The sequence below is a fragment of the Schistocerca gregaria genome, chromosome 10 (genome assembly GCF_023897955.1).
Source record: "Schistocerca gregaria isolate iqSchGreg1 chromosome 10, iqSchGreg1.2, whole genome shotgun sequence".
In the NCBI taxonomy this organism is placed as follows: Eukaryota; Metazoa; Arthropoda; class Insecta; order Orthoptera; family Acrididae; genus Schistocerca; species Schistocerca gregaria.
In genome coordinates this window covers 190,142,118-190,167,372 of record NC_064929.1, presented here as the reverse complement: position 1 = coordinate 190,167,372, position 25,255 = coordinate 190,142,118, and the positions used below count along the sequence as shown (strand labels likewise).

The window sequence follows — 25,255 nt, the reverse complement described above, 5'->3', positions numbered from 1 at the left end:
TCGTAAAGTGTGGCGAAGAAAACTGGTAATGCACAAATGACTGGAGCTTACGAATACTTTTCTGATGATAAACCTAAAAATGCTTTCCACTGTCGAAAAAGTTCTTTATCAAGAGGTTGAATTACACTAGTAGTTCCAGACAGAATCCACATTAGATCTACAGATTTTTCGTTGTCCTCCACAAAAACAGAGGTGTCCTTATGTCCTTACCATGAATCCAATGACAGCAATGAATTAGTTTCTGCAGCTGGTAGGGATATGTTTTGCGCAAAATGTTGAAAATTATTCTTTCCCACTTTTCCGGGTTTTGATATGTCGATTACAAGATTTTTGCAACTAAACAGTCCATTTTTTATTTTTGGTCTTAATTTGCCTTGCAGTTCTTGAAGAAAGATATACAGCTGCGGAAAGAGTAAATCACTCGTGCTTATCACTGGCATAATTTTATGTGAATGTGTTATTGCATTTATTAATTGGGCAACCGACTCAGATTTTTTGCACCCTGAAATGATACAGTGCAATGTGCATGTGGTTCTTTCACGAAACCTGACTGATCAGCGTTATAAACAGCAGTTGCAGGGATAACAACAAATTTCATCTTTATGTCAGCTGTGAATTTCTCTAAAGCATTGTCTATCACTGGCATCTGCTCTACATGTTTACGTGAGATGAACTTGGTAATTTTGAAACTTCCTATTCTGTAAAATTTCTTGAACATGTGTAGCCCGGACAACGAAGCCTGTAAATTAGCAATGTTCATGTCAGATGCAATTCAGAGGTCCCAGTGTCATAGATCTCTACCAGTAACAGTGCATAGCCTCTCACAAGCAGCTCTAAGTATTCCGAACAGTTTTTCATTCAGGTGGTTTCAGGTTTGTGTTTGGTACATATTTCTTACTTCATGTAATTTCTTCTTCCATTTTCACAGTTCACACTTTGATTTTACAAAATGAAAATGCTTTTGCACACTGCGTAACTTCAAGTGTTTTCCTCTCCTTCGTTTAACCATTATTTAACTACCTTTTCTTTGTCACTGAAAGCTGTTGCAGCACGTGTTTTTTTTTTAAGGCTTGGAAGATATTCTTCTTCAGACCTGTTACTGGCACAACTGACATTGTCCGAACCATAATTCATGGAATCATCACAGTTATCTCCTATTTCTTCTAACATATCCACAATTTCAAACGAAATGTCTGTATTGTTCAAATGAATGTCAAGGAAATCTGCTAACAAATGACTCGTATATACGTCCTCTGGAGAAGTAGGTGATTTTGGCTGGAAACCACATCCTTCAAGTTCCATCATTGCTAAATTGATAATTCCACATTACTGTGAAGCGGGAAAAAAGGACTACTAGCAGGCATGCTGTACAAAAGCGCAATATATATTAATTCACCTTTATCTGTATTGTCAATCGTTGCCAATACAGCAAGGAGCAGCAGATAATTAGTAACAGATATTACTTGATGGGCTAATTCAAGAGAATAGAAACTGTGTATTGTAGTGTCAGAGAAACTATTAATGAATGGTAACCTGAAACATCCTTTACAAATTACAATCGGGTTTTGTTGTGTGCATGTGTGCAACCATGCGCGCACACGCACGCACAGTTGTTACAGCACCAGTAGGGGTGTACATTTCTACCGGCACATGGTGTGCAATGAATTTGGCAACTTTCAGCTTTTTTTTTTTTTTTAAATACTTGCAGTGCCTCTTAGGAGCTAAAATTTTGGCAGTGCATTTCTTTCATTGTCTTCTTCCTGTGTAAAAAAAAAATTCAGGGTAAGTTTCAACATGTCATAATGGACCATTTCCATGTGAGTGCCCTGCTCCTCTTTTCCAACCTTCCTCACCTAGCCTTCTTTCCTCCCTGTGGAAGCAATTAACAGTTCTGAAAGACAGGCTACTATTCCTGGTTTTAAATGTGTCTATCAGAATTACTGGAATTTCTTCTCCTAAGGCTAGTTGCTGGCCAACTGTTCAGTCTCTCTTTAAATTTAAGGTTCTCACAATTGAATTTGCCTTTTGATTGGGACTGCCGATGATGCTGCATGGGCACACAGTATATCTGTAGTGGTCGACGGCACCACAAAAATAACGGTTGTCTGTGATAATTGAGGGCAATCCCAAAAGTTCGGCCTTCTACCTTTTTTGGCACATAGAGACACTTTTAATACGATTCGATTGTTGGCCACACTGTTGTGAGTTGTGCTGTATCCAGTCCCAAATACACACACACACACACACACACACACACACACACACACACACACACACGCATGCACAATTCACTCATATGCTCGGTCTTGGATAGGCAGCCATTCAAAGTAGAGCTCCCATTGAACACTACTGCCAAGTGTGAAGTTTGCACAGTCATTCAGTTTTTGTGTGGAAAAAGTATTGAACCAGGTGAAATTCATCACCAGTTGCCAGAAGTGTATGGACAGTTGTGCATGGTGGTGATGCAGCTGGTGAAGAGAGTTTACATCTGGTCATACAAAAACTCATGATGAAGAAGGTTGGGCATCCATTTATGACAAGACAGTCACGAAGGTTGGGAATCCATACGTAAGGATCGGAGAATTACTCTGGATGCTCTGTGCATTTTAGTTCCTGAAGTTTCCCAAAGCACAGATGCAATTCAGGAGGACATTCCAGAACTGGAGAAGAGGACTCTTGAACAAGGTTGTAAATATCCTCCACAACAAAGCTCACCCACACATTGCCTGTCAAACTGTCAATCTCATCCACCCACCATACAGTCTCGACATGCACCAAGTCACTACCACCTGTTCCCCAAGTTGAAGGAACATTTGTTTGGACAGTGGTTCTGCACTAACAATGAGGTGCAAAATGAGGTTCAATGCTTCCTGCACCAGATGGCAGTGAGTTGGTATCACAGGGGCATTGTAAAACTATCACATTGTCTACAAAAATACATCAACCAAAATGACAGTTACTTAGGAAAAACTACACCTACATTGAAACTCTGCAATCCACCTTAACAATGTGTGGCAGAGGGTATCCTGTACCACTGCCAGCCATTTCCTTTCCTGTTCCACTCGCGATCCTTATGCGAAGTGTATGTTGGCGGCACTAGAATTGTTCTAGTCAGTTCAAATGCTGGTTCTCTAAATTTTCTCATTAGTGTTCCTAAAAAAGAACATCGCCTTTTCTCTGGAGATTCCCATTTGAGTTCGTGAAACATCTCTGTAACAATAGTATGTTGTTCAAACCCACCTGTAGCAAATCTAGCAGCCCAGTTCTGAATAGCTTCAATGTCTTCCTTCGGTCTGACCTGGTATGCATCCCAATTACTTTAGCAGTACTCAAGAATAGGTTGCACTAGTGTCCTATATGCAGTCTTTACAGATGAACCACACTGTCCATAAATTCTCCCAATAAATGGAAGTCATCCATTCACCTTCCCTACCACAGTTCTCACATGCATGTTCCATTTCATATCACTTTGGAATGTTACATACAGAGATTTAAACGATGTGACTGTGTCAAGCAGGATGCTACTAATGCTGTATCCGAACATTACAGGTTTGTTTTCCGTACTCATCTGCATTAACTTACATTTTTCCACATTTAGAGCTAGCTGTCATTCATCAAACCAACTAGAAATTTTGTCTAAGACATTCTCCTACAGTCACTCAACTTTGACACCTTACTGTACACCACAGCATCATCAGCAGATAACTGCAGATTGCTGCCCGCCCTGTCCATCAAAACACTTATGTAAATAAAATAGAAAGAAACTTCCCCCTACAAAACCTTTCACCTGACTCCATCAAACTCCTGACCCCACCGACACCTCGCACTCCTACCTTCTACCTACTTCCTAAAATTCACAAACCCAAACATCCTGGCTGCCCCATTGTAGCTGGTTACCAAGCCCCCACAGAACGTATCTCTGCCTACGTAGATCCAACACCTTCAACCCATTACATGCAGTCTCCCATCCTTCATCAAAGACACCAACCACTTTCTCGAACGCGTGGAATCCGTACTCAGTCTGTTACCCCTGGAAACCATCCTTGTAACCATTGATGCCACTTCCCTATGCACAAATATCCTGCACGTCCAGGGCCTTGCTGCAATGGAGCACTTCCTTTCACGCCGATCACCTGCCACCCTACCTAAAACCTCTTTCCTCGTCACCTTAGCCAGCTTCTTCCTGACCCACAACTTTTTCACTTTTGAAGGCCAGACATACCAACAATTAAAGGGAACAGCCATGGGCACCAGGATGGCCCTCTCGTATGCCAACCTATTTATGGATCGCTTAGAGGAAGCCTTCTTGGTTACCCAAGCCTGCCAACCCAAAGTTTGGTACAGATTTATTGATGACATCTTCATGATGTGGACTCACAGTGAAGAACAACTCCAGAATTTCCTCTCCAACCTCAACTCCTTTGGTTCCATCAGATTCACCTGGTCCTACTCCAAATCCCATGCCACTTTCCTTGACGTTGACCTCCATCTGTTCAATGGCCAGCTTCACACATCCGTCCACATCAAACCCACCAACAAGCAACAGTACCTCCATTATGACAGCTGCCACCCATTCCATATCAAACGGTCCCTTCCCTACAGCCTAGGCCTTCGTGGCAAACGAATCTGCTCCAGTCCTGAATCCCTGAACCATTACACCAACAACCTGAAAACAGCTTTCGCATCCCGCAACTACCCTCCTGACCTGGTACAGAAGCAGATAATCAGAGCCACTTCCTCATCCCCTCAAACCCATAACCTCTCACAGAAGAACCCCAAAAGTGCCCCACTTGTGACAAGATACTTTCCGGGACTGGATCAGACTCTGAATGTGGCTCTCCAGCAGGGATACGACTTCCTAAAATTCTGCCCCCAAATAAGATCCATCCTTCATGAAATCCTCCCCACTCCACCAAGAGTGTCTTTCCGCCGTCCACCTAACCTTCGAAACCTCTTGGTTCATCCCTATGAAATCCCCAAACCACCTTCCATACCCTCTGGCTCCTACCCTTGTAACCGCCCTCGGTGTAAAACCTGTCCTATGCACCCTCCCACCACCACCACCTACTCCAGTCCTATAACCCGGAAGGTGTACACGATCAAAGGCAGAGCCACGTGTGAAAGCACCCACGTGATTTACCAACTGACCTGCCTACACTGTGACACTTTCTATGTGGGAATACCAGCAACGAACTGTCCATTCGCATGAATTGACACAGGCAGACAGTGTTTGTTGGTAATGAGGACCACCCTGTGGCTAAACATGCCTAAGTGCACGGCCAGCACATCTTGGCACAGTGTTACACTGTCCGAGTTATCTGGATACTTCCCATCAACACCAAACTATCCGAACTCTGGAGATGGGAACTTGCCCTTCAATATATCCTCTCTTCTTGTTATCCACCAGGCCTCAATCTCCGCTAATTTCAAGTTGCCGCCACTCATACCTCACGTGTCATTCAACATCATCTTTGCCTCCACACTTCCACCTCGACTTACATCTCTGCCCATACTCTTTGCCTTTAAATATGTCTGCTTGTGTCTGTGTATGTATGGATGTGTGTGTGTGTGTGTGTGTGTGTGTGTGTGTGTGTGTGGGCGCGCGCGCGAGTATATACCTATCCTTTTTTCCCCCTAAGGTAAGTCTTTCCGCTCCCGGGATTGGAATGACGCCTTACCCTCTCCATTAAAACCCACATCCTTTCATCTTTCCTTTTCCTTCCCTCTTTCCTGACGAAGCAGCCGCCGGTTGCGAAAGCTCGAAATTCTCTCTCTCTCTCTCTCTCTCTCTCTCTCTCTCTCTCTCTCTCTCTCTGTGTGTGTGTGTGTGTGTGTGTGTGTGTGTGTGTGTGTGTGTTTGTTTGTTTGTTTGTTTTATTTATTGTGCCTATCTACCGGCGCTTTCCCGCTTGGTAAGTCTTGGAATCTTTATATATATAAATCACTTATGTATATAGAGAATTATAGTGGCCGTATCACACTTCTGTGGAGCACTCCTGATGATATCCTTGTCTGTGATGAACTTCCGCGCAGCATTCCGTAACCTTTAAAATAATGTAACTATTACAGAAAATAAGCATTTTTTATATATCTATAAATTTAGAGTCTCTTACTTTAGGGATTGCTATTGAGCAGGGTAGTGCAGTGGCTAACACTCTGGACTCCCATTCATGAGGACAATGGTTCAAAACTGCATACAGCTATTTAGGTTTTAAGTGGTTTCCTAAACCACTTAAGGCAAATGCTGGAATGGTTCCTTCCCTAATTTAATCTTGTGCTCCGTCTCTAATGATCTCATTTACAGATTGCCCTCGTATGTGCATTCCCACCTTTTGCGACGGATGCAGATAATCATGCTTTATATGTGATTACTGTTGCCACTCTCTACTACACATTTTATTTATTTTTGTAACGAAAAATGGTGGTGAATGGTCAAGGTAAAGTTTTTTGGGTGAGCCTTGTGTTGAAGCTGGATAGATCAGTTGGTAAGTGCACAGCACACAAAAGGCAAGGTTCCTGGTTTGAATCCCATCCTGGCACACAGTTTTAGTTTACCACAACATCTGAGAAGAGTGCAGACTTCACTTTACACTGAGGATTCACTTTGGATGAATCAGTGTTGTCATCGTTGATTGTACTGTGTAGTATAAATATTTGTGACTGTTTTTTTTCACCCCCTATCTGTTGGAGTAATCTTATATTTGTAAAGTTGGCATTTCAGTAGTAAAATCTTCTTTCAGAGTGGTGAAGAAGCGGAAGGGGTCTGTACAGGTAGTTAAAGAACTGGAGACAGCTTGCTTGGTGTTTGGTGCAGTGATGGGCGTACAGTGAGTAGTGGCTGCCTGTACAGTGCCTGGGAGAGTGAGTGCTGTGTTCCGGCTTGGTAGAGGCTGTCAACCAAGACACACTGGTGCCGTAGTTTCCTGCTGTTGGACTGTTTAGTTTCCATGCTGTGTATTCGCTGTATCTTAAGTAGATGTTTGTCTTCATCTGCCCGTTACTGTACCAGTCTCCATTATTTTGTGTGTTGCATCAACATTTCTACTAACTTTTTCTGTCTTTATTAATGCTGAGTGAAGATTTTTGCATAACACTGTAAAATAGAGTACTCCATGCGTGCACACCTCTGATTTCCAGTAAAAGTAGTTACCAGTTTATTAGGAGTCTTCTCCTACTTAGTGGAGGGAGCGACCTGATATACATAAATTGTCTCAGTCATTCACAGAAATCAGACACCCAAAAATACTGGATAGAATAACAACAACATGAATTAGGATAGATTGCTTCTCACCTTATGTAGAAGGCATTGAGTGGCAGACAGGCAGCTTTAAAAGTACATTTAAAAGTAGTTTAAGGTACATGACAAAGTGCTTCAACAGACTTAGTAAAACAATAAAAACATAAACATATCTCTTTCACATTTTCTCTTTGGTCATCTACCATCCCTAACATGCCCACTCACTGCCCACAAAGAAGCACCCCTCTTGTCACTTCAGCAACTGAATCAAGCTCTTGCCACAGTTTCCGCCACCTCTTATCATGTCCTGAAATGAGAAATATCCTCCCCACCCTGGCCACAGTGCTATTTAGCCACCCACTGGACCTACATTGTATCCATATCTGTTCTTATTCCACCCCTGCTCCCAACTCCTTGCCTAACAACTCTTCATCCCTGTAATAGACCCAGATGCAAGACCTATACCACACATCCTCCCACTACGACTTACTACAGTCCTGTCACAGGCATCTACCCCATCAAAGGAATAGCCATTAGTGCAAGCAGCCATGTGGTCTAAAAATGCACCTGCAACCACTGTGCAGCATTCTGTGCAGACATGACAACTAACAATTTATCCGTCTGCACTAACAGCCACCACAAGGTTACCGATTAATTGTATTAATTACACTAGAAACTAGTCACATATTATTACTAACTAAATTATTTTAACAGAACTTTTAGTGTGTAGGTTGATGATGGCTACAGTACACACAGAGATATTGATGATGAATTTAAACAATAGATCATAGAAATATCGGACCCCGTGCCATCTGGATCTTTTCCTTCACCATCAGCTTCTCTGAATTGTGCAGATTGCAGTTTCCTGTAACCCACTCTCTACACGCCCTCCAAACAACAATTTCCCCTTCCCTACTCCTGTAACATCCTCACAAAACAGCCCCACGACACCTGGCTCTGACAGTTGTGCATCATATGCATAGCCCGTGTACCTGTCTTCCTCTCTCCCTGCATTCCTAGTCTGCATACTGGCTACCTCCCTCGAAGCTGATGGTCACCCACCCAATTCCATCTCCATGCCTCCTGCCCCTGTATCCCTTTATCCAGCCCACCTGGTACAGTCCTTACCACAAACCTAGCCCACCTCCCGAACTGCAGCACTAGCCCTGTTTGTCCAGCCGGTAGTATGTAGGGGCGTATGCATGTGTATGCATGTATCTATACATGTGTATTTGATTTCTGTGTGTATTTTGCTCTAGCTCAAAAAGGATTGCTCTGAAGGCATCAAGTTATTTCTCTTACGTGTGCCTGTTTGTGGCACGACACTTCTGCTTTACAGTTAGTGGTTGCCTGTAATCTGAAAGAATTTCCATTGATCCATATTACTAACTTTATGAATTTTAAACACAGTTGTGCTACTGTTTTGAGAAACAGGTGCTGATGATATCAGTGTCAAAAAAAAACAATACGAGAGTTTAAGATTTTGAGACATTGGTACTGAGGTACAATGAACTTAAATGCAGCCAGAAATCTTTATTCTGTACTGTGTGTTGGTGATGCCTCCCACTTGTTTTCTCTTCTGGTGGGCTTTACACACTGTAGTTTCCATTAGCTCTTCTTTTAATGACAGGGTCCCAGACCGCGGTGGAGTCGGAGACAAGTTCTTTGAGGGGATGGTGAACCTGAACATGCTGAAGAAGCTGAAGAGGCGCCTGCAGGAGACGGAGGAGTTCTACCGCAACCGCAGCCGTGACCCTGGTCTCGAGGAGGAGGCCGTGAAGCTGAACACGAGATGTGCCGAGTAAGTACCCGCCTGAGTTGGGCAAGTGTGGTGTAGTCTTGTACGTAAGAATGTGCAACAGTAAAGATTAACTTCCAGCTGTGTGTGTGCCATGCTTGTCCTTTAAACTTCCAGAAATTGTTGACGGGAAGCTACATACACAGATGCAAAAATATAAGAGGTCTAGTGTGTACTTTAAAATTGTGAGACCTTGTTGCTAGCCGGTATGTAATTATGGAAAGAGGGTTCTGCCTCGAGCAAACACAATTTTGTTCGCTACCACTCATGTTCATTGTATTTTCTGCCAAACGACAGCTAAAAATTTTGCATGATAATATATACAGTTTTGGGATTATGGTATTTGTATACATAACATCACTAATACAATTATTACAGTAGCATCGTATACTAATGTTTCTCTTGCTCTCTCATTTCCAGTGCAATTGATAGTTTGCTCCAGTTTTTCATCTGCAAATATCAGTATCTGTCAGTGGTATATTGAATATATTTACTGAATTGCTGCTCATCTACACGTATGTTTGCATGACCGTGCTGCTATGTATGCTTAAGTGCCTGGCGGAGGACTCATCAAATCAGTTTCACTGTATTTCTCTACTGTCGTACTCTCAAAGAGATTTCTGTTATTTTATTATAATGATCATTTCTCCTGATGTAGGTGGGTATGAACAAAATATTTTTGCATTCGGAGGAGAAAGTTGGAGATTGAAATATCATGAGATCTCACCCCAACAAAAAAGTCTTTGTTTTAATGATTGCTACCCCTATTCAAGTATCATATTCATGACATTCTCTCCCTATTTTGTGATAGTACAAAATGAGCTGCCCTTCTTTGAACTTCTTCAGTGTCCTCTGTCAGTCCTATCTGCTGTGGATACCACACTGCTCAGTAGTGCTACAGAAGAGGGTAACTAAAAGAGCTAATTACAATATTAGACAAATCAGTAGTTTTTTACACATTTCTCATGGAGAAAATCAGTGGTCTAACTAAAATTCTTTAAAAGTGGAATAAAAACAAGTGCCTTTTTATTATAAGAAAATGTATATACTCTCATTGAAGGGTCAGTGCTATGACAGTACACCTGATATTCAAGCCAGTGTGATGCACACAATATTCTAAATAAGAACTTTTCTGGCAAATTCGCATGCTTGTATAAATGTGCTTTTGGACTGTACTCAAGTGGAGGGATGTTATGTAGAACATCTCGTAAAGGGACATCCTGCTCTAGTATTACTTTTCCTCAACACTAGATATTGATACCAGTAATATTTTTTTGAATTTAGGGCAGGTCAGTATTATCTCAGCTATTTTTCTGAAAAGTTTCATATAAGTTTACACACAATATGTTATGTTTCAAGCTAAAATTTATGAAAAGGAATTACTTTTTTTCGCTGTTACAATAAATATTTACTAGCTCTGAATGTACAGTTAAAATTATTTTTTATAGAAAATTTTCAAATTACAAAATATTTGGCACACTTAAAATTTATTTTATTAATTATACAATATAGTACTGTTTATTATGTTTATTTCTGGCTTAATGTATGAAGTAATAATCAAATTAATATAAATTCAAATGTCCAGAAAAATTGTAGACCCTTTGGAATATTGTTATTATTGCAGAGTGAAACAGTAGTAAGCACACCTCTGATGTGACCGGATGTATTTTGTATTTTAGGTGAACAATGTAATTTCAGCTTTGTTAATGCGAAAATTCAAAAGACAGTGTGATATAGTAAATTGTGACACAATAAAGTAAAAACAAAAATTCTGCAACAACATTCTTCAAAAAATTGTTTAGATCAATTGAACTACGAGAAACTAAAATGTGAGAATTTCAGCTTCAAGAATCAAACCCCTAGACATGAAGAACTGGTGCTAACTGTGTGAGCAAAAAGTTTATTGTAAATCTTACTCTTCCCTAATCTTCTGAAAAGACTTTACGATAAAGGACAGTGGCAACAACAAGGAAGGAGGGATAGATTACAATCTGAAGCATTAAAACCACCATCTTAATTCTAAAGTATTGGTTAAGTGACAATCAATACCCATTAAGTACTTGAGAAAATACATTGTTAACCATTAGCTGTTCATTAGAAACATATATGTGTATTGGTTATAGTCGTAGACCATCATTACTGGACATCTGTCAATATCAAAATTGAATACATGTAATGTACACAAATATAATAGAACATGACAAAAATGAGGGTATATCATATGTATATACATACAATGTGAAAACAAATCAGGGGAAAGGATATGTCTTGTTCCTTATAGGCTCATACAACATCAACATAATCATAGTGAAAGTCCACAATTTAGTATAGCACTTAAAACAATAGTAACATAGTATTGTAGTGATTAATACCAAGATGACGAAAAGCATGGAGGATCATATGTATGTGAAACAAGCAAAGACAATCATCTGTAAGGTTCCATCACAGATGGTAATGCCTGTGATACTTTCAGTGGTGATAATAACAGAACTTTATAATAGGGGATATGGTCTCAGCTGAAAGGAGTTAAGGAGGATATCTATATTGAATGTCTCCGGTAATATCGTGAACTAGTGACAGAGAAAGTTATCAATATTGACATTATAACATTGCAAGGAATATATTTTCCTGTGTTACTACCTTATGTCATTGTAACATTGACTTTCTGATATACCTGTGTGTGACAATTGGACATTTGAATCCAGTAAACGATGATCTGTAGCCTGAGATCCATATATATATACTCAAATGGTTCTTCACAGTGTCATATAATATTATTTCCCTGTGCTAGTGTATTGTGTGAACATGATTATGACTTAAAGATTATTTTTAGTATGTCCTGTGAATGTTGCACATATCGTCTCTCTTATTTTGTACGTATATTTAGCCTGACAGGTTTAGTGTGAATGCCTTCATATGTCAGTCACATGTTACATACAGGAGCATGGACTGAATTGTCTTAGTTATTTAACAATGCCTCTACTTGTCATTTAAAGAATTATATGATTCTTTAATTAATCTCTGTGCAGCATGGCATTATTTATTGTATAAACTTATTATGGCTCAACTTCCATATACAATACAATGTATTTATAGTATGTTTTTAATTGTTTCCCTTGGTACCCTGTACATGATTTATGTATAGTTATGTATTACAGTTGCATTTGTTAATAAGTTATTGGGTTTCACAATAGGCAAAAACCTATTAATTTTGTAAACAAATATAACCACACATACATAATGTATAGGTCAGCAAGTAAAACAATGAAATTCATACTGTAAATACATTGTATTGTGGTTAGAAGCTGAGCCATTAATAAAGCCTAACATAATACAGTAAATAATGGCACAGGGCACAGAGATTAATTCCAATTGTGCTGCCATTGTTTATAAGCTAGGAATAAAACCAGTCTTGGAACTTTACAGATGGCAATACCTGTGATACATCAACTAGTGGTAATAAATGTAACTTTATAACAGAGAAGTATTGTCTCAACTCCAAAGAGATAAGTGAGATGTCTCAGTTTAAAATCTTTGGCAAGATAATGTGAGATCTAGTGACAGTGAAAGTTATCAGTGTTGACATTATAAAATAACAAGAAAATGAGATTGATAATATTTATATAATGTACCCTCCAGCATTAACCATACAGATGCAGTTCATGATGAAGGATACGTTATACACTTATAACTTTCACTGTCACTAATACAGGCTAGTGTTGCTGCCCCCAGATCACAGGGTCCCGGGTTCAATTCCTGTCTGGGTTGGGGAATTTCATTGCCCGGGGGAACGGGTGTTTGTGTTGTCATCATCATCATCATCATCATCATCATCATCACTGTCACTGATTCTTGAATTATCTTACCGAGCAAGGTGGTACAGTTCACAGTTGTTAGCACACTGAACACACATTTTGGAGGATGACAGTTCAAACTTGCATCCAACCGTCCAGATAGAAGTTTTCATGGTTTCCCTAAATCACTCCAGGCAAATGCCAGAATAGTTTGTTTGTGTGGGCATGGGTGATTTCCTTACCCATCCTTGACACAATCCGAGCTTGTGCTCCGTCTCTAATGGCCTCGATATCAACAGGACATTAAACCCAATCTTTCTTCCTTCCTTTGGATTATCTTACCAAAGATGTTCAATAGAAATATCCCACTTAGCTCTTTGCAGCTGGGACAATATTTCTCTGTTATAAAGCTACATTATTACTACTAGTGAATGTATCAGAGGCATTACCACTTGTGACAGTACCTTACAGATGAATTTGATTGTTTCATGTATATATGTTCCTCCTTTCTTTTCATCACTTTGGTATTGGTTACTGTGATACTATGTTATTACTTTAAGTGCTGTATTTGACTACTGATTGTGGACTGTCACTATGATAATGTTGTTGTAAGAGCCTATATAAGGAACATAAGATATGCATTCACTTGATATGTTTTCACCTTGCAAATACGTATACGTAGAGTGTACCAACATTTTTTTCATGTTATATTATTTTCATGTATATTGCTTGTATTCAGTTTTGATGTTAACAGATATATTGTGATGATTGTCTATGACTGAAACTCATAGATATATAGGTTAATAATAAGTATTGATGGTTAATTAGGCATTTTGTCAACCCTCTTAACTGTTCTCTATTTTTTATAAATTCAGTCTTGAAGAAACTTTTTGGACTGATAGGTTATGCAAACATAGGTATAGACTGTGCAAGGACATAGTTCCCATGTCATGAGAACAGATTCTGACTCTCACTGCAAACACACAAGCAGGTACAGTAATCAGTTCCTTTCAGCAGGGCACATTTGAGATGTCTCCCAAAACTAAGGTCTGTTTGGTCATAAATATAAATACGATTATAAGAAAAGATTTTTATTGACAGTAATATTTTACTACATATCTAGTTTCGTTACCCCCATAGAAGTCTGCTGCCTGTGAACTGAACTAGTCAGTAAGCCCAGCCCTGAGTTCATTGTCGCTTTTGAAATTGTTGCCACCCACCCACTTTTTCAGACGCAAGAAGAGAAAATAGTCGTTTGGTGCAAGGTCGAGACTGTACAGGAGGTGATAAAAAAATTCCCAATGAAAATCTTGAAACTTCTTGGTTTTGGCAGTGATATGAGGGTATGCATTGTTGTGAAGGAGGATAATGCTGGATGACAGTTTCCTGCTGCATCAATTCTGGATGTCACATCTCAGTTTGCTTAGTGTTTCACTGTATGTGTCAGCTGTAATTGTTGATATTTGATCCATGAAACCAATCAGAAGGATGCTCTTCTTGACCTAAAAAGAAAAGAGCCATAATTTTTTCAGTTCAAGAATGAAGATCACTTAAGCTTTTTGACAGATCAGATGAACTCGCAATTGCGATTAATGACTACCATCAGCTGTAGAACAGAATGATGACAATGAAAATTTTGTGCCGGATCGGGACGCGAACCCAAATTTCCTACTTATCACAATAAGCGGGAAATACGGGTTCGAGTCCCGGTCCAGCACAAATTTTCATTGTCGTCATTCCGTTCAACAGGCAATGGTAGTCATTATTCGCAACAGTGATTTCAGATGATGTGATGCTGCAGTGCATCGCCATCAGAATAACACCGGCACTGCAATATCGTCTAAACTTTTTGAGTTTGGGTGAACTTAAATGGTACCAGTGTATTGACTGTTGTTTCAGTTCTGCATTGGTTTACAGATATCCACATCTTGTCACCTGAAGCAATGTGAACCCACATTGCACACAGTTTGTGAAATCCAAACTATTGAGTGACTGTTCTCGAAATTGAGGTTCAAGTAATATTTTGGAATTCATTAGCTGGATCAGTAACTGTAAGTTACTGATACTTTGAAGTTTCTGGTTCATTTGATCAACAATGTTGTGGGTTCGAATACTGAGCCTGCCACTCTGCTGTTCATCAAGAACATACGTGCAACCATTTTGAAATTCTAGATGCCATTTTCAGTCTTGTTCGTCTCACATCATTTCGAGTCCATACTTTGGACATAACTCACGACAGATTTCTGCAGCTGAAGATCTTCTTGCCAGTGAAAATCTAATCACACCATGCAGTTCACATCTGATGGGCTCTACAATTTTCTTGGACAGTGTGATCTGCTCCCACCAGCTGGCAGACGACAACTGAATCAAACCATTGCTGCAATAGTTTACTAAAAAGAGTTGTCAGACAGCACAGCATGCATGAAACTTCATTCAGGCCTACCATTGGTTAATTATTGGTCACAGGTCCTTAGTTTTAGAATATGCCTTATAATTCTGGACAATCATCTTGAGGTATGAAAATTGTGCTGTTACATGTTTGTTTCTCCTCAAATGAGTGGCCAGTAAAATTTGTTGAAAGCAGAGCTGTTGACATTGGGGCATTGGTTGCAGCCTGATGCGGACATTTGCGCTGTGGCTGGAGGAGCCTCGCCTCCACGAGCCGAGCCTGTTCCTGCCGGCGCTGCCCCCACAGTACGACTCACAGAAGCTCGCTCTGGTACTGCAAGGTGACAGGGTAAGCGGCATTTCTCATTTCTCTTACTTTCACTCACTGGTGTGGTAGCATTCCTACCACAATTGGCGCATTACATTGGTCCTCTTTTCATATTCCGCTGTATCGAGTCCTTTATGAAACAATCGATCAAGTTGCTAATTTGCTATGTTACAGTTACTTAGTTGACATTCATCAAGAATTGGTCACCCAGTGCAAAACTTCGATCAAATGGAAAAAAGTGCATGCTACTTCCATACCTACCAAATTGTAGAGCAGTGTATTCAACATAAGTTTGCTTCAGAGTTCGTGAGCATATTCTAAGATTGAACATAATAAATTTACTTGACTGTGAAAAGCTCCTGATAATAAATCAAGACAAGTTTAGAAAGCATCCCTTGTGCAAAACTCAGCGTGCTGTTTTCTCGCGCAATATCCTGCAGACCGTTGATGAAGGGCAACAAGTTGATTCCGTATTCCCAGATTCCAGGAAAGCGTTTGATACAGTGCTACACTGCAAACTCTTAGTGATGGTCCGATCACCCAGAATATATTCTCAGATATGTGGACCGAGAGAGGTGGCACAGTGGTCAGTACATTGGACTCGCATTCAGGAGGATGACAGTTCAAACCCGTGTCTGGCCATCCTGATTTAGGTTTTCCGTAATTTCCCTAAATCGCTTCAGGGAAATGCCGATGTGGTTCCTTTGAAAGGGCACGGCCACCTTCCTTCTCCATTCTTCCCTAATCTGATGGGACCGATGACCTCGCTGTTTGGTCCACTCCCCACAAATCAACCAACCAATCAGATGCGTGAGTTGCTTGAATACTTTTTAAGTAATAGAAACTAGTATGATGTCTTTGTTCGAAAGAGTTCACTAGAAACAAAGCTAGCACTAGAAGTGCCCAAGTAAACTATGATAGGATGACTCTTGTTCTCTGTATATATAAATGATCTGACAAATATGGTGAGCAGTAGTCATTGACTGTAAGGTGGTGATGGTGTAATAGACGGAAGCAAGTTATCGTCGAGTGACTGTGAGTGGATATAGGGTGACTCGAACATAGTTCATATTTGGTGCAATGAAGGGAGCTTGTGCTAAGTGTGGAGAAATGTAAGTTAATGCAGATGATTAGGAGAAACAATTATCCAATGTTCAAGTACACTGTTAGTGGTTCTCTGCTTGACACAGTCATATTGATTAAATATCTGTATGTAACGTTGCAAACAACATGAAATTGAACAGGCACAAAGATCAGTTGTAGGAAAGCTAATTGGTCCAATTCAGTTTATTGGAAGAATTCTAAGAAATTGGGTGCTCTGTAAAGGAGACGGCATACAAAACACTTTTGTGGCCCATTCTTGGGTATCGCTTGAGTGGTTGGGATCTCCCACCAAGTCAGATTAAAGGAACACATTGAAGCACTTCAGAGGCATGCTGCTTTTAAGTAGGTTCGACCAGCAGGCAAGTATTATGGGAGTCTCCAAGAACTTGAGTGGAAATTCCCGGAGGAAAGAAAACATTCTTTTGTGAAACACTGTTGAGAAGATGCAGAGCATTGCCATTTATAACCAACTGCAGAAACATTTTACTGCCACCAACGTAAACCTCACATAATGATTACAAAAACAAAGAGATAAGTCACAGCTTGTACGAAACCATATAGACAGTTGTTTTTCACTTGTTCTATTTCCAAGTAGAATAGGAAAGCAATTGACTAGAACAGTGATACAAGTTACTCCCCACCATGAACCATATGAGCTTGCAGAGTATGTATGAAGCTGTAGCTGAAGATGTAGAAGTACTTTTCATTAGGATTGGGCAGTGACATGGAGAGTGAAGGCTGTCATTAATAATAATCTGTTATGGATGACAAACCTTTCTTTTATTTTTTCACTTTTGTTGCTTGAACACCAATAATGGAATTATATGACCTCTGAATATCTCCCGCCTGCTACAATTTCCATGAACTTTAGCACACTGGAACCTCAGCTTGGCCAGATTTTCTGTTGCAAGTAATTAATATAAAACTGAACATCCCATATAAGTCAGTGATTATGTGTCTAATATGCCACAACTCATGTGCTGATGCACCTGCATTTTAGCTCCTTACAAACCAGCTATTTGCATTTGCAGTGTTGAATCGGACTCCAGCTTGTGGCAAATTCCTGGAATCATAGTGTGTGGAGCTACTGGATATGACAACAGGATTGATTTGATAAGGGAAACTGAATGATCGCCGCTATGTGATGAAGATTGATAACTCTTGTTATCAAACTATTCGTAACCATAAGGCATATTCCAGCAGGATATTGCAAGACCCCACATAGCCATTCTCACCATAAATGCTGTGGGAAATGTACAGATCCTTGATTTGGTGCAGTAGAAGATGTGTGTAGTGCTGGGGTGGGAGCATGGAAGCATATAGGTGGGTGAAGGACAGGGACTAGGGAAGTTTGAGGCCAGAGGGTTACGGGACTGTAGGATATTTTTGTTGGCAGTGTTTTCTCTTGTGCAGTTCAGGAAAGCTGATGTTGCTAGTAAGGAGCCAGATGGTGCAGGGTGTGAAGCTGTCATTGAAGTGAAGCAACTCATGTTGAACGCCATGTTCAGCAACTGGCTAGTCCACCTGTTTCTGTCTCCGACAGAAAGCTTCTTAGTTGTCATGTCCATGCATAAAGCAACACAGTGCCTGCAACTTAGTTTGTGGATCATATGACTTCTTGCAATGGTGGTGTGAGGATGTATGGAACAGGTCTTGCATCTAGATCTGTTGTGGGGATATGAACAGTAAGGTAAGGTGTTGGGAGCAGCTGTGGAGTAGGGATGGACAAGGATACTGCATAGGTTCAGTTGGAGGTGGAGTACCATTGTGGGAAGGGTTGGGAGGGCACTGGGCAGGGTATTTGTCACTTCAAGGCATGACGAGAGGTAGTCAAAGCTGTGACGGAGAACGTGATTCAGTTACTCCAGTCATGGGTGATATGGGATGATGAGAGGAATCATTCTTTGGTATTGCGTTACAAGATCAGTGCTCCTTTACTGCCAGACAGTGGTTATGTGGGAGTTGGCAGGTGACTGGAGAGACAAGGTGAGGAAGATTTGTTTCTGGTTGTGATTGGAAGGATAATTTTTGTCTGTGAAGGCCATATTTGGACAGGGACTACTTGTCACTATACCTGTGATGACCATGGATGGCTACACTTCATCTAAGGGACTTCTTGGTATGGAATGGGAGGCATCTGTTGAAATGGAGATAAGATTGATGTTGATGGAGGTACTGATGTAGCCATCCTTGTAGTTGAGGTCGGTGTTGAGGAAGGTGGGGTGTTATGTTGAGGAGGATTAACTGAAGTTAATGGGAGAAGGTGTTGAAGCTCTGGAAGAATGTAGAGAGGGTGTCCTCACCCTCATTCCAGATCATGAAGATGTAGGTTTGGTATTCTTGGTGGTTAGGAAGGATTTCTCTACATGGTCCAAGAACAGATTGGCATAGGATGGTGCCATGTGGGTGTCTCAACCTTCACCTGTCCCTGTCGTCCACCTACCTAACCCCTTCCCTGCTCCCACTCCACCACTACACATGTGTTCTATTCCACCAACTCGTCTATTACTCTTTTCCCCTTCTCTTTCTGTACCTCTCCTTCCCCTCCCTCCTTCCCCTCCCCTTTGCAAACACAGTCTGCAGTTGGTCCTGCAGTCAGAGATTGTGTGTGTGTGTGTGTGTGTGCGTGTGCGTGCACGTGCGTGCGTGCGTGCGCGTGGATGTGCCTTTGGCTCAGAACATCCTTTATGTGGTGAGTAGTAATCTGTCCTTTTCATATTGACGTCTACTCATAATGCAGTTTCAGTCGATAGCTACATGTGGAGAAAAGGGTTAATTAATTGCACTTGTAGAACTGAACTCTGAAATTATTAGTTAGAGATCAATACTTACTTCAGCATTATCTGAGACTAATATTATCAGTCAACTTGTTCTTCTTTGAATTGGCGTTGTTATATGAGTTAAAGCAATATTAGGAATAGTTGTTGGCAAGATGCCCTTCTTGGTGCCAACTCCAAACTCCTCTCCCCCGCCGCCCTCCCCCTCCGGCACCCAGTAATGGAAAGGAATCTGTGTACTCCATCTGTCATTATCCAGAGTAAATCTACATTCAAGTGTGAGAATGTATTCTAAATGTTTTCTTAGCATTTATCTGAGGTGGAATGTGGGCGCCAGTCTGCTATTTACCTAATTGGAAAATGGAAACCGCCTAAAAAGCACATCCAGCCTGATCAGCTCACCAACGTTTATTGTTTATCAGCAGGGCAGACTCAATCTGGTATGGGCTCACATAACCATATTGTGGAAATCGTGTCTTATTGTGCTCGCCTATCTGGGCAGGTAGAATATTTTCGGTGAACATATTTAATATTTTCATTTATGTGATGTTCCATTAATTTCAAATTCAGGTATGTTAGATGTTTGATGTTCTTGAAATAAAATACAGGTTTTTCACATATATTTTTCACTTTCTAAGAGTGATGTTATTTTGTCTAACATAGACAGTTAAAATCTTTACTGTTGAATACGATGTAAATATTCTCAATGTGAAAAATATTTGCAGCATGAATCAGACCGCTTCCACCTCCAACCAACTGGTCAAGTATTGTAAGCAATTTTAGTACATCAATTACAGGTTGAATTACAAAGCTTTTAATTTCAATCATTATTTAATTATCATAACAGAGCACAGTGAGTCATTCACAATGTGCACCACATCTCCTCATGGCCACTGGTCTTTGGAAAATAAAAAGGGAATATTTGCAAATAAATCTGACTTCACTCAGGCAGGAAAGACATCAGTTGTATGAATACTCCACTCTTGGTCTACTGCCCTTTGTAGTCTGATATCGAGTAGTGCTATATTAGCCCATACAAGTAACCAAAGAATGGAAGATGGTTGAAGGAATGTTACATATGATGCCAAGTGTGAACACACATTACTAATTTGTTGCAGTGTTCATATAAGAGATATTTACCGCCAGCCTAACACCCACTGAAAGTACCGCTTTAGTACCTTCTGTTGACAGCGTCCCTGGCTGGAGTACCTGGACTACGAGGCAGTGCGCACCGCCCAGCAAAATGCAGTGAGGGAGTGGCAGGCACTGCGCTTCCGCGGTACAGACAAGGAGTCGGACGGATCCTCCAAACACCGACTGGCGCGTGCCAGCTCGGAGCCGGAGGACGCCAAGGACCCGGCACACCGGATTGTTAGCAGGCAAGTGGAGGAGTGCAAAATGTAAACTTTGACCCAGAAATGTAATGTATATTAAAACACGCCAGGCTGTTACGCCATGGCCGTATGAATTTCTTGGTAACACCCAACACTACAACCTAATCTGCAGAGGACACCTTCAAGGAAAGATGTAGCTTCTATGAAGGCTCACTTTGCACCCTGGATGACAACTGAATTAAGTAAGATTTCATTTCTGCACATTCTCACACAGGGGTGTGATATCAAATGTTTTCAAAAGTTGGGCACAATTGGCTGTTCTTGGTCACTACTGTCTGGTCTATTACTCCATGTTGGAAGAATGTTACACATCTTCTTCAGTACCAGAGTACCCTCTTCATCACTGAAATCACCACCCTTGGCAAAAGTGTGATGTTAGTGGATAGAGTAACTAAAGTCTATGAACTGGAGCTATTTGGTGCATAACTAGAATATGTCACCAATTAATTACTGTAATATTGGTATTTGTCTTCACAGTTGACAGCTTGAAGTCTGCTGATTAGTTTGAGTGCCGGGGAAAGTATTGCAGTTGTTATAATTAAATACCCATTGATGTAAGTGAAAGAATTTTTGCTGGCTGGAGATGTCTATATATCCTCAGAGCTTTGATCCATTCTAACATGCTATGAAAATGAGATTGGCAATGCTGTTACAGGCTCGATTGTCCTTAATGGTTCAGAAAGCTGGATGCTAACTGAAAGGGAGATGCAAAAGCTGCTGCTTCAAGATTATGGCAGCACTTCACGCTATTGGTATAATGTTATAAAGGAAGCTGCTGAGATTAAATTAGTAAGTGGTCTTATAAGTAGAGTCAGAGGTTTTTGCTTAAATTCTGCTTGGAATCCTGCTCTTTCTCTGGTCAAACAACTGATGACTGAAGAACAGTGTTAGTGCTACTTCTTCACCTGTTGGTAATTCACAATTATTAACATCTGATGTTGATCTCTGGTTATGTGGTGATGCTAGTTCTGTACATTTTGTGTGTGTGTGTGTGTGTGTGTGTGTGTGTGTGTGTGTGTGTGTGTGTGTGTGTAACGATTGTGAATACAAGATATGAGAAATTAGGGCTCATGTGGAAACACATTGACAGACTGTTATTCCCTCACTCCGTTCAGGAGTGGAATAGGAAAGGGAGGGAATGGTATGTGTTGGTGCAAGGTACTCTCCATGATGGATCTTACGTGACTTTCAGAGTTTGTATGATGGAGTTTTTGTTTTTCTTAAAAAATCTTTATTTATTTATCAATATCAACTTTGCCCCCATCAAAGGGCTCTCACACCTATGGAACTCACTTTTCATTATGGTGTTCAGCTCCTTCAGCATTTCTGTTTTTATCTCATCGGTGGTTGCCAAACGACATACTTTCATGGTCCTCCTCAGTCTTGGGAATAGAAAGAAATCACAGGGGGCCATGACGGGCAAATACTGAGCCAAAGGCAACATAAAGGTTTTGTTTTTTGCCAAGGAATCACGAACAAGCATTCAGGTGTGAGGTAGTGTTATTCTTATGTAGTTTCTGTGAGTGATTTTGTCACAGTTGTGGTTGTTATCAGTGGATTGCTCCATGAAAACAGTGCATAACTTCCAGATAGTATTCCTTTTGACCATAAGACAGAAACACATGATGTACTATCCCATTGTAATAAAAGAAAACAGAGAGAAGAACCTTCACATGTCATCGAACTTGTTGAATTTTTTTCCGACTGGATGATTCCTTTTTGCATTAAGATGTGTCCTGATAGCTGATATACACTTTTAGGTAACTTCTGTCATAGATATCTTTTCTCCACATATTTATTCAGTACCTCCTCTTCAGTTATTAGCTCTTTTTATGGAATTTCAATCACCAAGTTGCTCCTTCAAATGCAAAACTATTTTGTTGGCACCCACCTACTTAGGGAGTGGAACAGCAGAGAAATAGAATGAAGGTGATTTGATGAACCCTCTTCCTGGCATTTAATTATATATTGTAGTAGTCATGTGGAAAAACAAATATGGTGAATGAATTTTTCTAGCTGGAATTGCTAATGCTACAACCATTTGATGTAATTTGTCCAATAGGCTGATCCTTTGAGATACACAGTGTCAAGGTGGAGCACATTGTGATGTGTCAGACAGCATCAAAAGATGCTAGAATAGTGCTTTGTTTATCATATCTGTCACCCATCATGGATTCTGAACAAAGCATGAACATTAAATTCTGTTTTAAGCTGCAAAAAAGTGCCAAAGGAATACATGAAAAGTAGAAACCCCCCCCCCCCCCCCCCCAGTAATGAGAGCATAGTGTGATCGGATTTTGTTCCAAGGGCAACAGATATAAATGTTCAATTTTACAGGGGTGTACTGCAACATTTGTGAAATGATGTACAAAGAGAGAGACCAGAAAAATGGGCCAAAGGCTTCATTCTACATCATGACAATGCGCCGTGTCACACCTTGCTTTTGATTCACAGGTTTTTGGATGGGAAAAGTGTTCCTACTGTCCAGATCTGCCTCACTCACCACATCTAGCACCATGTGACTTCTGTCTCTTCCCAAAACTTAAAACTGTGCTTAAATGAAAATGTTTTGACTCCGTTCCTGACACCAAGAGGACCACGACAGAGCAGCTGAATGCCCTTCCAAAAGAAGCCTTCCAGAATTGCTCCCAGTCTTGAATTCAATATTGGGATAAGTGCATTGCCAGCCAAGGACGACAGAACATTGAAGGAGGTCCAATCAATTTTCATGTAAGCTTATTGCTTCACTTGTAATAAAATTATTCACCATATTTTTTTGTTGCAGCTCATAGAAGTACACACTTACTCTTCTGCATTCTGCTGTAGAACCACATTCCAAAATATTCTATTCTCTTCATGTTTCAACTACAAACATTATTTATGAAAATATGTTACACTGATGAGCAAAAACATTATGACAATTGTCCGCTTGAAACTGAATGTCTCCAGATGGTGTTATGTACACGTAATTCCGTAAAGAAAGTATGTAAGTGAAGTAGAGACAAATGAGGAAGCATTCTAGGGTCAGTACAGGTAGCAAGAGGGGAAATCCTCTGACATTAGCATATTTGAGAAAGGGCAGATTGTTAGGGCTGAGAGCCTGGGAATGAGCATCTCAGCAGTGGTGCAGCTGGCTGGCTGTTTGGATGCTAGTACTGTAAGTAAGTACCTAAGGAAAGTGGTGAAGCAGGTAAGCTGTGATTGGTGGCAGATTTGATGACAGGCTACAATGCTGGTGCAGGCACGAGTATTTTGGAGCACATCATTCAATGCACACTGTTGAACATGGCGTGTCACAATTGTAGTCTGTTCAGTGAGACTGCCAAGTGGGGAACTCGGTGGTGAGTCGATGAGAGTAAGACAATTAGGAGGTTTTTACCCAGGAGAAGCTTACAAGAATTTTGAGGTGGCATACGAGAGCACTAGAAATAAGAAGAAAATGACAGAGAAGTGGGAACTTGAACAGATGGCAAGCTGCAACAGCACTATACTGCAGGTCGTGGTACACAGCAACCAAGAAACAACTGTGTGCAGTGCAGGAGAGATGGGAATGAACTGCTGGGAAAAGATGATGAGGCATCATCCAATAAGCGGCCTTCATTGGAAGACTGAAACGCCCCTGGCCACCTCATCCACATCAACAGAAAGGAATGCCAGAGGGCTGTGATGAGGGAGGAGATAGTCCAGAAATTAAATCTCATATATGAGGTGCATACCAGTGTTTGTGAAAGGGCACTGATGAGCTCTTTCTGGAACGAAAATGACTGGAAGGTGGTCAAACAAATGTTAGCCGTTTATGTTTTCACTGAGGAATTGTGGACTGAATGTGAGTGGGGGAGGGGGGGGGGGGGCAGTAAAAGTTGTTATCAGAGGGTTTCTGTATATAGTGGACATCACAGTTGTCATCACTGAAGCAGAAAGAGCGGGCTGCTAAGGTGACATCTAGCTGTGGCTGAAGTCTGATCAGATGAGTGTGACATTGTGGTTATTCTTGGTGCTGTGCTGGCACAAGAAGAATACCGACATATTTGTCGTGAAGAATCTCAAGACGTGCCTGCGTCAGTTCAACTGATGCCACCAGATTTTAACAACTCTCCCCAGTGTTTCAACTGTCGGTAGTGTGGGCACGTGGTCGAGTGGTGCAACAGGAAACCAGGGCACCTGGCAAAAGGCAATACTGCCATGCCCAATTCAATCACTGCAGTGAATTACACACGACATCGTGCACACAGTATCTGACAAACTTGATGAGCTTGTGTATGCAGCAATTGGCTGCCACAAATTGCCTCCATCTTTCTTTCTTGGAGGAATGCTCACCCACAGCCAGAACCAATACCGAGGCAGATCAAATGAAGAACGTGCAATTAGGATGTGCAGGAACAGTACTAAGCACCCAGCTTGCATATCCAAGTTATGGCAAGGGTTTTCTGTCGAG

General features: G+C 40.8%; 1 protein-coding gene across 3 annotated transcripts in view; it reads left to right on the top strand.

Moving 5' to 3' along the window:
• The window catches only part of LOC126293652 (ectopic P granules protein 5 homolog), a 393,414-nt gene that overhangs the window by 202,336 nt on the left and 165,823 nt on the right, over nucleotides 1–25,255 (top strand). For 2 of the 3 annotated variants that reach the window (XM_049986936.1, XM_049986935.1), the window contains 3 exons: nucleotides 8,868–9,038; nucleotides 15,443–15,566; nucleotides 20,618–20,805. In XM_049986936.1, coding sequence (XP_049842893.1) covers nucleotides 8,868–9,038; nucleotides 15,443–15,566; nucleotides 20,618–20,805 — 483 coding nt within the window. Of the gene's footprint in view, nucleotides 1–6,740; nucleotides 6,828–8,867; nucleotides 9,039–15,442; nucleotides 15,567–20,617; nucleotides 20,806–25,255 lie in introns of all 3 variants that reach the window. The other variant, XM_049986934.1, reaches the window with a different exon arrangement.